The following is a 15,696-nucleotide window of genomic DNA, read 5'->3' as shown; positions in this document are numbered from 1 at the left end:
CATATCTTCGTCGCGAACAGAAACGAATTTCACTCTGTATCTGTAGGTCATGTAGGTCGACTCATATACCAAAAACAGCTCAATATCTTAAAGCGTTGGGTAAAAAACCTCCGGAAAACGGAATTCCGGACGGAAAGACAGACGGACACGGACAGACAGACAGACTACAGGGGAGCATACAAATCAGCTAAATATCTTTAAACCGTTATTATAGAAAACAAATTTCTGTAGTTCATTTAGGTAGATGCAAATAGCTCAATATCTGATAGCTTTGCGTAAAATAAAACATGGAACACGGTTAATATTGACAAAATTGCTTTAAGTCAAAGGCCCATAATTTCGCCACAGATCAACGGAAAGGAACGAATTCCACACTGCATCTGTTAGTCATTTATATAGACTCACATACCAAAGTAAGATCAATATCTGAAAACGTTGTGTAAAACCATCGGGAAAACGGTTATAATAGAGAAAAGATATATACCCACTTTTGTCTCACATCTCCATGCATTTTACGTTGTATTAATATTAGCTCATATCTTGGATTATATCCTTTAAAAAAAATTACTTCCATTGTCGAAAATAGCCCTTGTACATAACGAATGAAAAATAAAATGTATCACGTTCTAAAGCTTATTACTTCCCTTGAAAAAAATCTGATCAGTCAAAGGCACGTTTGTCTTAAAAAATCAACGGACCGGAACGAATTTAATACTTCATCTGTAGGTCATGTAGGTCAACATACATACAGACGGACACGGACAGACGGATTGCCTGACAGATTGACCGACTGCTCTACTATGCCAACATATTGGGGCATAAAAATCAGCTTAATATCTGAAAGCTTTGCGTAAAACCTCCGGAAAAAGTTATTATAGAGAAATTGAAGATATATAAGTTTAATAATTCAGTCATAAAAATATCAGATAAACAGAGCAAATATATAGGTTGATAAGTCAGTCGCTATGACAAACAGTATTATACAGAGATTTTTTAAGATCAAACACTCTAGTGCAGAAGTAAGCACTTTTTTAAGTTTAATTATTTTAATATAATGAATTGCTATTTATTGAGGTGATTTAATGCATGTAAATTTGTACAGAATTAGTTTTATCAGGATCATTACATATACATAATATTTTTTTTTGACTTAATTTGATCATAAGATCATATGTGTTTGCCTTAATTTGCAGAATAAATTGTAAACAATATAAACATACAAGAGAAACATTTGACAAGCATGTAGATTTTGAAGAACAAGTAACATTATATAAACACTTGTATTTGGTTTAATTGTGTAGTTTCCATATAATAATATACAGTGACACGCATGTTCATTTTGTAGAAAAAAAATTACAATAATATAAACACTTTAATCTGGTTTGATTTATCAATATAATTATATACACATGCAGCAGAAATAGTGAATTTGACTAGCATGTTACTTTTTTCTAATAATTGTCTAACTAATTACATAGGCAAAGATAGAATATTCTAGGAAATATATATGTTGAATTCGACACTGTAATTGTATTAAACATCTACATTTTGCTTAACATATAAAAAAAAACTTTACATGAAAGCGAAATTCGAATCAATAGTTTATAAATATATATATAAGGAAAGGGTAGCTGAAAGGTGTTGTTATTGAAAACATACAGATGATCTCAGGTTCAGCACTTTAAATACCTTCGAAACATTATTTATTTCACATAAACTTATTAGAAGAAAAATCATGTGTAGACGGTTGACCTGTAAAACAATATGTAATAGTACGACATGATGACGTCCGCAATATTCTTTTAATTATTTTATTTGTTTCTTTTTATGAGACAACAAAACAACAACGCTTCAATTAATAATGTTGCTACTGCCTTGAAAAGTGATAAACTCTACAAACTACACATCATGTTAAAAGACAGATAAACAAGTACAGTTTTAACTGTTTAAAATAATTAATTTAAATTAGTTTTTTCTCTATCGTAAATACTAAGTTTTAAGTACCGGACACAACATGAAGACTGCACCGTCTCACGTGATATGATGGTTCCCACAGCTTGTTGTGGTTTTCGACCTATATTCGTTTCGTTGCAGTTCTCCATTTCATTCTTCGATTTTTATCTTAAGTTAAGCGATAAAACCGAATTACTGAACCTTAAGGGGAAACACTACAGTTTTTCACAAATCGGCTACTGGCTGCCGGGGTGGGGGCACTGTCCGTCCTCACTGCTGACACAACGTCTACACCTGAAATCATACAAAACATATATTCAGTATTGTTTGGGGTAATTCTTCCAAACAATACATGGATAGCCATGGTGCAGCCACGTGCTCTATATTCTTATCATGAAAAATCAGCCAATTTTGGGGTCTGAATGTCACCTGTTTTGGCGGCCATTTCCGTGATTTTCAACACAAATTTACCACTAAACTGCAAATGCCAGTTCATTAAACACTTTCTGTTTTACTGCATCACTAACCAGATATTTGACCGACACCGAAGAATCCTAGGGTCATCCACGTGGATTTTCACAGAAATTCAGTTGAGTGGAGGCACCTTTAAAATTCATGCAAAATTAGCCTTTGGAGCTAGAAACCAGCATGTTCGTATTTCATGACCTTGGCAGCCCAGCAGAGACACTGGCTATGCACTGGACACATTTTCGAATTCACTAAGCATGCATTTCAAACCACCACCACTCAAATCTGATACATGTACTTTAAACTTGTAAAACACTGTTATTGTTGCTCAGTTTCATTGTATCCCTATTTATTAGAAATTTCTCCCCTGCCAATTCGACACTAAGGCTAAAAAACTGTATAGTGCTACCATAAGTTTTCATCTGTTTGCATCCTGTAGAACAACAACTCGTAGGCATGTCTAAAAATAAACTTGTCAAATCCAAAAAAACTTGTCGACTACGCTCTATTTCATCGGCCTTTGTTATGCTTTATGTTTACCTTCGTGCCCGTACGAGATCAGATACTTGATTGTGTCGTCACGCGTGAATTGGTCCATACATGAAGTCGTTTTAACATTCAAAATCATTCTTCTTTTGATAACAAGGGACGTGGCCATGTTAATAGGAACATCGCAAATCCATGCGCGTAGCCGGAAAATTTACAATGCTTGATATAAGGAAGAGGTGTTTATATATATATATATATATATATATATATATATATATATATATATATATATATATATATATATATATATATATATATATATATATATATATATATATATATAAAACTTTCTTCAGATAAGCAATAAAATTATATACAAATGATAAGTCCGTATTGATTCAGATGATTTACACTACACTGCATTAATGCTTACAAGAGGAAATACTTCTGAAGAGCTCTGCGCATGCGAAAAAACTGCACATACAACAAAATATAAATCAAACGCAAACAACTTGCATTTGCAACTGATCCTAGCTTTCGAGTTTGAGACAAATCCACTGTTTGCAAATCAATTTCTTCTAGGACAACTCTGATGTTGAATCCTGGAGCTCGCTCGTTAGCTAGAACAGGTGGAATTATTTTGTTAAAATCCATATAATGCTTGTGATTTCATGTCAGGACAAAATTACTATGTTGAGTCCGCAGACGACACTTCTTATAATGGAATTGATATCCTTAATTATTTATGTTATGTTTAATATGCAATATAATGGTGTTGATAGGTACTTAAACGTATGTATTTGGTGACTAGTTGCGTACTACGTTGACGGTGGTTTGGCTAACACGCTCAAGCCGACAATGTTTATGCTTTGACCATTCTAAGCTGCTGTTCTCATCTTTTCTCGAGTTTATGTTTATCGGTTAGTACTGTGTTATATAGCATGCTAGCACTAATGTATCTCATTGTTATTTAACATAGTTGTTTTCGGCAGCTTAACTATAATACTCACATATGTACACTTTTCCAAATCCACCTTTTAGTTTATTTTCCGTCCTACAAATACTCTTCAACTGATCAACCATAATGTTGTCAAGCTTAATCAGTCGCCCGTCATGCAAGTCTTTTTTAATTGTTTTTAAACAAGAACTCTACGATCTTAATTGAACAATGGATTGTCCGCTGTAGGTTGCCGCCGCATTTGTGCAGGTGGTTCTGGTGTTTGGTCAGTTTCCATCCTAAACAATAACGCTTTATCACAAACGTTACTAATACCCGCATATATTTGTCACATTAATGGCAGAAATTGTATATTGTCAATGTAAAAATATATTGAAGTGACCTCTATTTCAAGTGTTAATGTAATCGCTTGATATATGTTGCAATGATTCACTTCACAAATAATAGCATGTGATATGACAGCCACGTCTCTGTCTCAGTTCAAGGACACATTACTCAGGCATAGGTGTACCATTTTACTTAAAATGAATAATATTTCACATGCATACTTCATGACGTTCACAAATCTCAAGATTCAGGTCAATCGCAAGATAAATTGGTAAATGAAAGCCATGCAAATTGCTACGTTCGAGCTAAAATAACACAGGCATAAGTGTGCGATTTCGATAGAAACAATTGTATTTCGAAGGTAAAATATATGGGAATTGCATACTTTAAGATTATATTTAATCGCTTGAGAAATAATTAAGAAGTTCGATCCTTTTTGTATAACAGTTCATATAGCAGCCACTCTCATTTTGGCTTTGGTTTTATAAGACCCGAAGACATGGTTTCTAAAGAGCATGACCAATAAATGGAATCGACTAAGTTATTGGAAAGATAAACATTCTGATCGGTTGCATCGATAATAAGGCACAAATGTGGACTATAATGGTAACATTGTTTGTCTAAATCTGGACCATGTGACATACTTTTTAGACGCACTTGACCTAGCGTCGAACCTGTTCCAGATATTGTAAATAGGAATAGTTTGATCATTTTGAATTAAGACTGATTGACAAATAGGGTCTATAGCGTGGTTACTACTTTTGTCAATAACATTCGACCAGGTTACCTAGTTTGAATATGGCATGTGACCCAAATACTAGTTCAGCCATAGTATTATGCATAAAAAACATTATTCAAGTTTAAGATGACATTGTGCCCAAGTTTAAATGCACGTGACCCAGATTCGAACTCGTACTGGATATTGTCAAGATTTTGACAATTTGTATCAATAGTGAGTCATAAATGTGGCCTTTAGTGGTACCATGTTTTTTGAAGATTTGCTATCGTAAACTAGGTTGAAGAGCCTCGTAACAAAGATTCAAAATTAACCAAGACAATTTTTAAGATAAACAATATGACCAAGCTCCTTCCAGATCGAGCCGTACATGTGGCCTTTTCCAAAAATCGAGTTTGGATGAACAATAAAACCTCTTCAGTGGTAACAAGCTAAAATTTTACGACATAAAGAGAACGCCGCATACAGCCCACAGCACGACGATGGACACAAGGTGATAACAATAGCTCATCTTGAGTGCTCTGGTGAAATAACAATTAAACAATCTCATGGTATCGTCGTAAAAATGGTAAAACATAAGAAATACACTTTTCGTCGAAGGTTGAATGTTTTTAGATGTGGGTTGACTTATTAGACAGAGATATAATCTCTATTTCCGTTTATAGCATATGTTTTATTGTAAAATAAATAACCAAAACAGCTTTCATAAGAAACCTTATCCTCGTTTGTAAAGTGACCTTTGTACATACGTTCCTGCTCAGATAGCGTTATATAAGCAGTTTGCCATGAAATTGCGTACAGGCGTTCAACACAATTTCGATACGCAAACGAAATGAAATTTTTTGAGACAAATTAACTGATACCTGCTACATATTAAATACTTCAAATCAGGTGACTTGTCAGTCTGAATTCAATATGTTAAGTATTTACCAATTAAAATGTTTTCGTTCATTACTATTTTCTAGTAGTTTGTCACTGGCCTTTAATAAAGACTAGCGGACAAGAATATATTTCATGATAGCGTTTCTGGTACATTTCAAGCTACTGTCCGAAACAATTTTTTGTATATATTTCGAACTCGCCTGGTAGTGTTAGTTTGTTCTCATAGCCTCTTAACAAAAACTTATCTTGAGCTATGCGAGTTTTTGACATATTGAATATATCGGTTGTAAACTCACAAGTATCTTGTTTTCTATGCTTATACGGCATTATTAAATACACGTTGTTCTTGATTGTCTTTGCACAATAAATACATTGTTACCCATTATAATAAATTAAAAACCACCTTTCGTATATTATTGAATCGGTTACTCACCTTTCAGCCGGGTGCGAAGAATATTCAGCATTCTCGATTCCTAACTCTCTTTCTTTTAACTCGAGCTCTCGAATTATTACTTTCTGACCGTTTTCCTCAAGAATTGTTTTGAAATCGCAATACGTCTTTTTGCCGCTTTGTTTGATCTTACCGACAATACTGCGCTTTTTCGTGGACCTGTCGGCCACTCTCTGAAAATACATAATGTCAACAAATTAAACACTTTTAATGAGATTAAATTGCCACATGTAAAAGCAAAAAATATATTTTGGCAATGCAATGCAAAGCTATATCCAATTGTGTTTGTATGCATCCCATTGACGATTTATTCTTTTAATACCACTCTTGTCAAAAGCAAGTAAAATAATTTTGAAAAATACCGTTTGGCTATAAACGCTATCTCACAGAAGCACGTTAAGTGTTCCCGATTCATTAAAAATTTGAAATATTAATTCATAGTTACACCACTAATGTATTGTGTAGCCAGGCTTTGTGAATGCATTGTATACCCGAATGGCACTGTAATCCTCATGCGTTAGAAATCCTTGTTCTCGTAGTTTCTCCAGCACCTTTTCTGGGTCCATCTCCTCAACAATTTTCTTGTGAGCCCTGTTCAGGACGCTTCGACATATGTCATCAGCTGTAATTATTATAAATATATAAACTTACTGGAGATTTGATACAAAATGATACAAAATATAGTGAGTAATCGTATTGGATCTACAGACATGAATTAATTATTATAGCGAGTACACTTTCGCAAAGTTTATAATATCACAGGGTCAAGCATTTTTAATTCATGTATATATGCACATCTCAATAAGCAGTATAGTAAAATTAATAATAATTATCACTATAATTTTATAAGCATTGTTATATTTAAAATCATAATTGTTATAATCATCATTATTATTAGTAGTAGTATTTCGTAATAATAATTATAATACTAACTGGTAGTAGTAGTAGTAGTAGTAGTAGTAGTAGTAGTAGTCGTACTAGTAGTAGTAGTAGTAGTAGTTTCAGCCGGGTGCAAAGAATATTCAGAATTCTCGATTCCTAACTCTCTTTCTTTTAACTCGAGCTCTAGAATTATTACTTTCTGACCGTTTTCCTCAAGAATTGTTTTGAAATCGCAATACGTCTTTTTGCCGCTTTGTCTGATCTTACCGACAATACTGCGATTTTTCGTGGACCTGTCGGCCACTCTCTGAAAATACATAATGTCAACAAATTAAACACTTTTAATGAGATTAAATTGCCACATGTAAAAGCAAAAAATATTTTTTGGCAATGCAATGCAAAGCTATATCCAATTGTGTTTGTATGCATCCCATTGACGATTTATTCTTATTAATACCACTCTTGTCAAAAGCAAGTAAAATAATTTTGAAAAATACCGTTTCGCTATAAACGCTATCTCAAAGAAGCACGTTAAGTGTTCTCGATTCATTAAACATTTGAAATATTAATTCATAGTTACACCACTAATGTATTGTGTAACCAGGCTTTGTGAATGCATTGTATACCCCAATGGCACTGTAATCCTCATGCGTTAGAAATTCTCGTTCTCGTAGTTTCTCCAGCACCTTTTCTGGGTCCATCTCCTCAACAATTTTCTTGTGAGCCCTGTTCAGGACGCTTCGACATATGTCATCGGCTGTAATTATCATAAATATATAAACTTACTGGAGATTTGATACAAAATGATACAAAATATAGTGAGTAATCGTATTGGATCTATAGACATGAATTAATTATAGCGAGTACACTTTCGCAAAGTTTATAATATCACAGGGTCAAGCATTTTTAATTCATGTATATATGCACATCTCAATAAGCAGTATAGTAATATTAATAATAATTATCACTATAATTTTATAAGCATTGTTATATTTAAAATCATAATTGTTATAATCATCATTATTATTAGTAGTAGTATTTCGTAATTATAATTATAATACTAAGTGGTAGTAGTAGTAGTAGTAGTAGTAGTAGTAGTCGTACTAGTAGTAGTAGTAGTAGTAGTAGTAGTAGTAGTAGTAGTAGTAGTAGTAGTAGTAGTAGTAGTAGTAGTAGTAGTAGTAGTAGTAGTAGTAGTAGAAGTAGTAGTAGTAGTAGTAGTAGTAGTAGTAGTAGTAGTAGTAGTAGTAGATGTAGTAGTAGTAGTAGTAGAAGTAGTTGTAGTAGTAGTAGTAGTAGTAGTAGTAGTAGTAGTAGTAGTAGTAGTAGTAGTAGTAGTAGTAGTAGTAGTAGTAGTAGAGTAGTAGTAGTAGTAGTAGTAGTAGTAGTAGTAGTAGTAGTAGTAGTAGTAGTAGTAGTAGTAGTAGTAGTAGTAGTAGTAGTAGTAGTAGAGTAGTAGAAGAAGTAGAAGTAGAAGTAGTAGTTGTAGTAGTAGAAGAAGTAGTAGTAGTAGAAGTAGTAGTAGTAGTAGTAGTAGTAGTAGTAGTAGGAGTAGTAGTAGTAGTAGTTGTAGTAGTAGTAGTAGTAGTAGTAGTAGTAGTAGTAGTAGTAGTAGTAGTAGTAGTAGTAGTAGTAGTAGTAGTAGTAGTAGTAGTAGTAGTAGTAGTAGTAGTAGTAGTAGTAGTAGTAGTAGTAGTAGTAGTAGTAGTAGTAGTAGTAGTAGTAGTAGTAGTAGCAGTAGTAGTAGTAGTAGTAGTAGTAGTAGTAGTAGTAGTAGTAGTAGTAGTAGTAGTAGTAGTAGTAGTAGTAGTAGTAGTAGTAGTAGTAGTAGTAGTAGTAGTAGTAGTAGTAGTAGAAGTAGTAGTAGTAGTAGTAGTAGTAGTAGTAGTAGTAGTAGTAGTAGTAGTAGTTGTAGTAGTTGTAGTAGTAGTAGTAGTAGTAGTAGTAGTAGTAGTAGTAGTAGTAGTAGTAGTAGTAGTAGTAGTAGTAGTAGTAGTAGTAGTAGTAGTAGTAGTAGTAGTAGCAGCAGCAGTAGTAGTAGTAGTAGTAGTAGTAGTAGTAGTAGTTATAGTAGTAGAAGTAGTAGTAGCAGCAACAGCACTAGTAGTAGAAGTAGTAGTAGAAGTATGTTTATTAGTATCATTCTTTATCATTATTATTATTATTATAACAACCTTAATTTAAGAAGTCTTACTTAATCTCTGTCCGTTCATTATGTTGTAGATTGTGACCAGTAATGCGCATCAATGCATCGTTCTGAAAGAATGATATTAAGGATGGTTGACCTATTTGCAAATTCATTTCAAACAAGAAAGAAACTAAAGAGCTCATACAATTTATATGGGTAACATACATTGATGCCCCGCCGAAACATGTTTCTACACTTTATTTTCACAATGATCGCAAAGGCTAATGGCATTGTTCCGCTAAAATTGGTCGCAATCAAACTTAAAATCAACCCCACATTCAGCTTATTAAGCTGTTAAACTTGCCACGAAATAATAAAACAACAATTAAAAAGTTTAGTTCGCAAATTTATGAGACCCATGCATGCATTTAATAGTATAAAAATAGTCACAAGGCCATATTTCGGCCAAAAGTGGTCGCAGAAAAAATGTCTTTCCTTCTTAACATCTTAACATCTTTACATGTGGGTAATTCACATGTACAAATCTGAGTGAAATCTGTCAAGCATATAATAAGGGTTAAATACGATCCGTTGTGGTAACATGGATTTCCAAAACTTAACCTAGAGATATTTTTAGACGAACGCAACCTGCATTCAAACCTGACTCAGATAAAAAGTGTGACCAAGGTCCATACAGATTAGTTTTACTTGTGGCCTCTGGGTGCTTAACAGGTTTTTCAAAGGTTTGATCCTTTTTATCTTGTTTTTAGACGCACGTGACCCAGATTCAAACTCGTCTTTGATATTGTCTATGTAAACATTAAGACCATGATAGAATAAGATTTGAAAAAAAGCTGCTAATATAGTGGTAGCGAGCTAAACATTGACACATCACACCAGACGACGACGGACGCCGCACATAGCCTTCTCAGGGTCATCACGAAATGTTAAAGGTGAGCTTAAATAAATACCGCTCTTTAATACAGAGGGAAGTGGTGCATCTACATTTGCAGTGTGACATCTTAATTGTAAACTATGATTTAATTTGACAAGATTGTATGTATAAATAAATATGTGTTTGATTTATATAACTGTTTCCATTCAAATGTCATTTTTGTTCAAAGAGATGTTTTAAAGTATATGTTTCATATTACATTTAACTATTTAGATTTAATATTATAAATGATTGTAAATGAATTTGCAAGATTGAAATTAATAATCGTAATGAAAGAGGATTTTGTCTTGTATACCTTTATGAGAAATCATTACTTTTGTTTGATAACTTTATTATCTGAAGTGTTCTTAACTAGTCTGATCGAAACATGTTTACCGTATGTTAAAATGTTTCATTGACATAAAGCTTCATTAATTAATGTATTTGTTTCAATTTACAAGAGTATATGCTGCTAATAAGACTGTATGAATGAGACTTAAACGCTTTTCGTATTGCTTATATAACGAACAATACTTATCTGTATTCTTAATATAAAAGAACATATGTATAACTTTTCCACATATAATTGTCCCTACTAAACGGCTGATTTTGGCATGTATATTGTCTATTTGAATTTGAGTTTATTTTGAGAATTTTCTAAAATGTTTCATGCAATTAACATTCGAACTTGAACTTTGCCCTTAAGTTTAGCTACAAGCACTTCAAGTATTTTATAAATTTAATACAAAAACAGTGCACATAACATACATTGAAACGTAAATACTCAGCATCCATCCAATTATGAACATGTAAACCATTTTGCCAAATGCTTTGATAACATCCCCAATGTGAGCCGTTATTGCAAGAAATAAAACAGATCTAACGTTAACAGTCTAGTTACTTAAGTATGCAGTGTTTTGTCACGGATTGTATAAGTCAAAATGACGCGGTGCAGTGGAAATATTCTTTGATCACGTTGTCCTTATTCACTATCGTGAAATCGGGGTCTGACGTGAATTTAATAATTGTGCGTGATATTTTGTCAAAGAAAAGACATGTCAACAGGTGAAAGATCATTACCCAGACACTTTCAAAAGTTGATAAACATTATTTCATTGGAATGAAACTGTTCGTGCCCTGAAGTTTTTATGTCATAAAATGAACGTTTAAAAATGATGGATTTAATACAATTGTATAAGTCCTGCAAAGATGTCGTCTTTGATTAATTTCAACAGTTAATCGTATTTAATAAGATATTTCGCGTTACTATATACACATTTCGATGTCATTAATAAACCTTTAAGATATGTCAAAAGCAGATAATTCCTATAATAAATGAGACAACAACGTACCGTGTAAAATATTTAAATAATTCGTTGACATTAAAGAATGTGAATTTGAACCGAGTTACCATCCCCAAATTGCGATTATTAAATTTTTTGTACAATGTAAATTATAATGAATCCAAAATTACTTCATAACTAGACACCTCTATCGTTTTAAAGTTCACTAAATAATTGTAGAAAGAAAAAAATAAAATAAGATTATCTTCATTTAGTTATTTTAGCTAAATACTGTAATAAGTCTAATAAGTGATTGTTGAATGACTCACACGTCATTGTGTGTAAGCTCACTTGATAGAACGCAGTCATGTTTTATATAGCACCTATTGTAATTAAGTTCCAATGTATCGATCCTGATACTGACGTTTTTCATCCGCGTCGTGTATTATATTTAGAAAAAAAGAACACCGGCCGGTACGAAAGACGACCCCACTGAGGGGTTAGATTTGTTGCACTGTGTTGAAATGGGAGGAAGGGCAAGACGTCAATGTTCAATTAATTGTCATATACTAATATGCTGATATTAAATAAGGGATCTTTTGATATAAAGACGTTACATTAAAAACGACGTCTATCTGTTTAATCTTTCTCTAAATGGCTATTGACATTCAACAGTTCAACAAAATAAAACATGCATGTATTTTCTCACCTGCAAAGGATGTGTTACTCAAAACTACTATGTGTGTGAAACTATATTATTTGAGTTTAATTGATTGAACTTCCTGCACGTTTAACTTTGAAATATGAAAAGCTTTTGACATTTGCATAGTTTAAAATGTCACTTGTAGACATATATTGTATAAAGGTATAAACGTCAACTATCAGAACTGTAATTAATTAAATTGTACATATTTAGTTGAAACTCACAAGACTTTACATGGCTAAATACAAGCATCTCTTTCGTGTGTTCCATCAGGTTATGTCTTAATTGTTAATGGTTAGTACGACAATGCTTTAGACACACTGAATTACGTACCTCAAGAAACATGTCCAAATATAACGTTCCCATGGTTAGGATATTTAGAAATATACCGAATGTTGGTATACTCAAGAAATAATTCGTGTACGTTTTAGTTTGTTGTCGAATAACCCACGGTCGGAAGTTTAAATGCGTATGGATTAAATCATGAGTGCGAAGCACGAGTGATTTAAAACCAATCATCTAAACTTCCGGCCTTGGGCTATTCGACAACAAACTATAACGTACACGAATTATTTCGATTCTAACACGGTTTTACAAAAGATTTATACAATGTACCTTATTACAAGTAAAAACATATTAACAGTGAATTTGAAAACCGGAAAGTGAAAAAGCTGCCCGTTTGTTGCAACCGCGACTTTTTCTATGATGATATATATCTTTGAAACTTGATACTGAAAAATTAATCTTGAAGAATAAACGGATAAAACAATGTGGAGACATATGTCGGCTTCTTAAGTTATGTTTTCCAGCAATTTGTAATCAATAATTGTTTTAAAGAGTTAACAAATTATATTCATTAACTATTTGCTGACTTTATTATGAGAAGAGTGGTCAAAAATTACCACTCTTTAATTATTTGTATACGTAAACAAGTATAACAAACAGATTGAAACATTATTCGTTTACTTCATCGAATAAAGCATTGCTAGTTTCCACGCCGCATGCAATCATCGTTTTATAGCATTCAATGTATATTTGATATTAAAATAAAACCTTATGCTTTTTATATCAACGTCTGTTTTGTCGACAAAATATAGGGCAAATAAAGCATTGCGTCTGACATTATTGTGATGTGTCAGGCGCACAATCCGGGTACAAGCCGGGTACCAGCTATATGGTACAGGGGAACACAATAATTTTAAATAATGGAACAAGCGACATAATGTATTACCATACTATGTTCATGTAGTAAATAATGTATCACTTAATAAATATATATAATAATTTAAATAATTATGTTTTTATAACGTACTTAATGTTCTTAAATAATTATCAAATGCATACCTTAATAATCAAATAAATGAAATTAACATCTCCTAAACACGATCCATCCCAAACTTTTCACAAATATATTTATATGAATCCATCAACCTTAACACATAGATCATTAGCACAAACTGTTCATAATTATGTTAACATGAAAGAACATTACTGTTCAGGTACACGCTATAATAAGTACAACCTATATTCGGAGATCATAAAATCAATCCGTCTTTACATGTTCATAGTCTGACACATTATAATTTAAAATTCTTCATTCTAAAATGCACACACATTTTCCGTAATGTGCATAAATACCATCCATTACAGTTTATCGGAAAACGAAAGAAGGAATAAAACACATCTTGTAACATATGCTGCGTTCTATTTATATTATATTACATCCTTGGCATTTAGTATAAAGTTTTGTAACGGCGTGCTGTTCAGAAGTTATAAGTACTTGTCCGATGCTCTGTCTCTTTCTTTCAGTTTTGATCAAATGACATGCTTAAACTTGCAACAGAACGGTATGCATTGCAACTCTATGGTAGGCCCGTGATTCATGCGTGTTACTGACAGTTATATTATGTGTTTGCTAAATACAAGTTAACAGTTAATGTTTGACGCTTGTCTGTTGATTGATTCTTATTAATATTTGCCAATTGTGAAATGCCAATGGGAATCCATCAAACAAATTTAAAAAAATGATCTCACATTTAGTATAGATATGGAATACAGCCCTCCATACCGACGTTACACAAGATCAAGTGTCAAGCACGCTTAACAATGTCTCGTTTCAATTCAAAGTGCAGCTATGTATTTATAATGTGTTTTGTTATATGTCCTCAAATTTGGAATATGCGCTATACTGATTTGGATTCAGTTTACTCAAACTCCTTCTGTGGTGTACATGTTTAAATCCATTTGAGTCCAATGAACGACCAGGAAGAATTTCGCGTTATGCATTGCCTTAATGACAATGTAGACTGCGAACTGTATTTATCATAAAATACACTTCAAAAAATGAAACCGATTGCTTTAAAGAACAATTCAAAACAACATAAGTCTGATGTTTTATGAAAATTAACACAATCTTTATTATTGATATTAAAATCTTATTGCGTGGATTTATTGTATAGGCTAGATCTTCATCATGAAATCATGAGCTTATAGTAAGTCAAAACAGTAACAATAACAGGTTACATGATATTTGAAGTTTTAAGTTAGTATTTGATGTAACAAACAAGAAAACTCCAGAAACTACATCAGTAGAGTAATTGTTGTTCTTACCCACTACTTTTATGACAAAACATATACTATACATATAACATGATCAAAAATGGAATCATCGCCTTGGAACGGTCAAATCAAAGCATTGGGATTTGAACCGGTTTAAGGACTAGCAGAACCTCACACTTATCCCAGAATTAATCACAAACTAAATGCGCGTATTCAGACAGAAAATACATGAACGCCAAAACGTAACGCGCGAATCGAATATTGCACCGTTTAATGTCCAAGAGTCGTAAGTATCAAAAAGATAAATTTAAATGATAAAGGGATAGGTTTACGCACGTAATTCGGGTAGCAATTCTTCCATGTGAAATCAACACACGAGTGTTTACCTGTCTCGCTGAAGAATCAAATAATGAAACACAGTGTATACCATTCATGTACATTAGTAATAGCAATTATTTTGTTGTCCGTGCAAACAAACCGCTGGTTTAAAAATATTTCACAGTTAGAAGCGCGTATCCCATTCAGAAAAATAATCGAATCGGACGTGCAGAATGTATTATACTTAAATCAAAATATCCGCAATATCGTTTTTTATACAGAACTGAAGATTTATTCATTGTGGTGCCATTAATTTAACAACACAAATACGATTCGACATAACTCTTAAAATCCAAAATCGCCGCCAGATCTATAAAACAACGTTTGAAACTATGGTAGTTAAATAGCACACTGTGTCGAATTAGGTAACAATTCTAAACATATTCTGTTTTTATGGTATTCATATTTTTTCGACTTACTTCGATTTAAAACTAGTTCTACAAACAAGCAAAGAAAACTTCATTTTTAAAGGTAAAATCACCACCTAGGTAACGATTTGACACAGCACCGCATCAAGGATGATGTAAAATACGTTTACCACTTGATTCGGTAAATGCGAAACATT

At 32.8% G+C, this 15,696-nt stretch overlaps 1 protein-coding gene across 3 annotated transcripts; it reads right to left on the bottom strand.

The window, feature by feature from the left end:
• Positions 1–996: 996 nt before the first annotated feature.
• LOC127846648 (coiled-coil domain-containing protein 124 homolog) lies at positions 997–13,827 on the bottom strand. 3 transcript variants are annotated; one of them, XR_008033593.1, is made up of 8 exons: positions 13,539–13,824; positions 9,341–9,402; positions 7,773–7,903; positions 7,198–7,453; positions 6,756–6,886; positions 6,247–6,437; positions 3,921–4,146; positions 998–2,247 (listed from the first exon to the last, which is right to left on the bottom strand). XR_008033593.1 is itself a non-coding variant. In XM_052378084.1 (7 exons), exons 2-7 carry the CDS (start codon positions 9,357–9,359, stop codon positions 2,190–2,192), a joined length of 786 nt encoding a protein of 261 aa, XP_052234044.1. In that variant the 5' UTR covers positions 9,360–9,402; positions 13,539–13,820; the 3' UTR covers positions 1,007–2,189. The 3 variants fall into 3 exon arrangements, 1 of the variants encoding a protein (XP_052234044.1); XM_052378084.1 differs by lacking the exon at positions 3,921–4,146 and having other exon boundaries at positions 1,007–2,247; positions 13,539–13,820; XR_008033594.1 differs by lacking the exons at positions 7,198–7,453; positions 7,773–7,903 and having other exon boundaries at positions 997–2,247; positions 13,539–13,827.
• Between the last annotated feature and the right edge of the window lie 1,869 nt (positions 13,828–15,696).

Source organism: Dreissena polymorpha, chromosome 9 (genome assembly GCF_020536995.1).
Source record: "Dreissena polymorpha isolate Duluth1 chromosome 9, UMN_Dpol_1.0, whole genome shotgun sequence".
Lineage (NCBI taxonomy): Eukaryota > Metazoa > Mollusca > Bivalvia > Myida > Dreissenidae > Dreissena > Dreissena polymorpha.
Note: the sequence above shows the minus strand (reverse complement) of the source record. Positions and strands in the feature narration are given on the sequence as shown.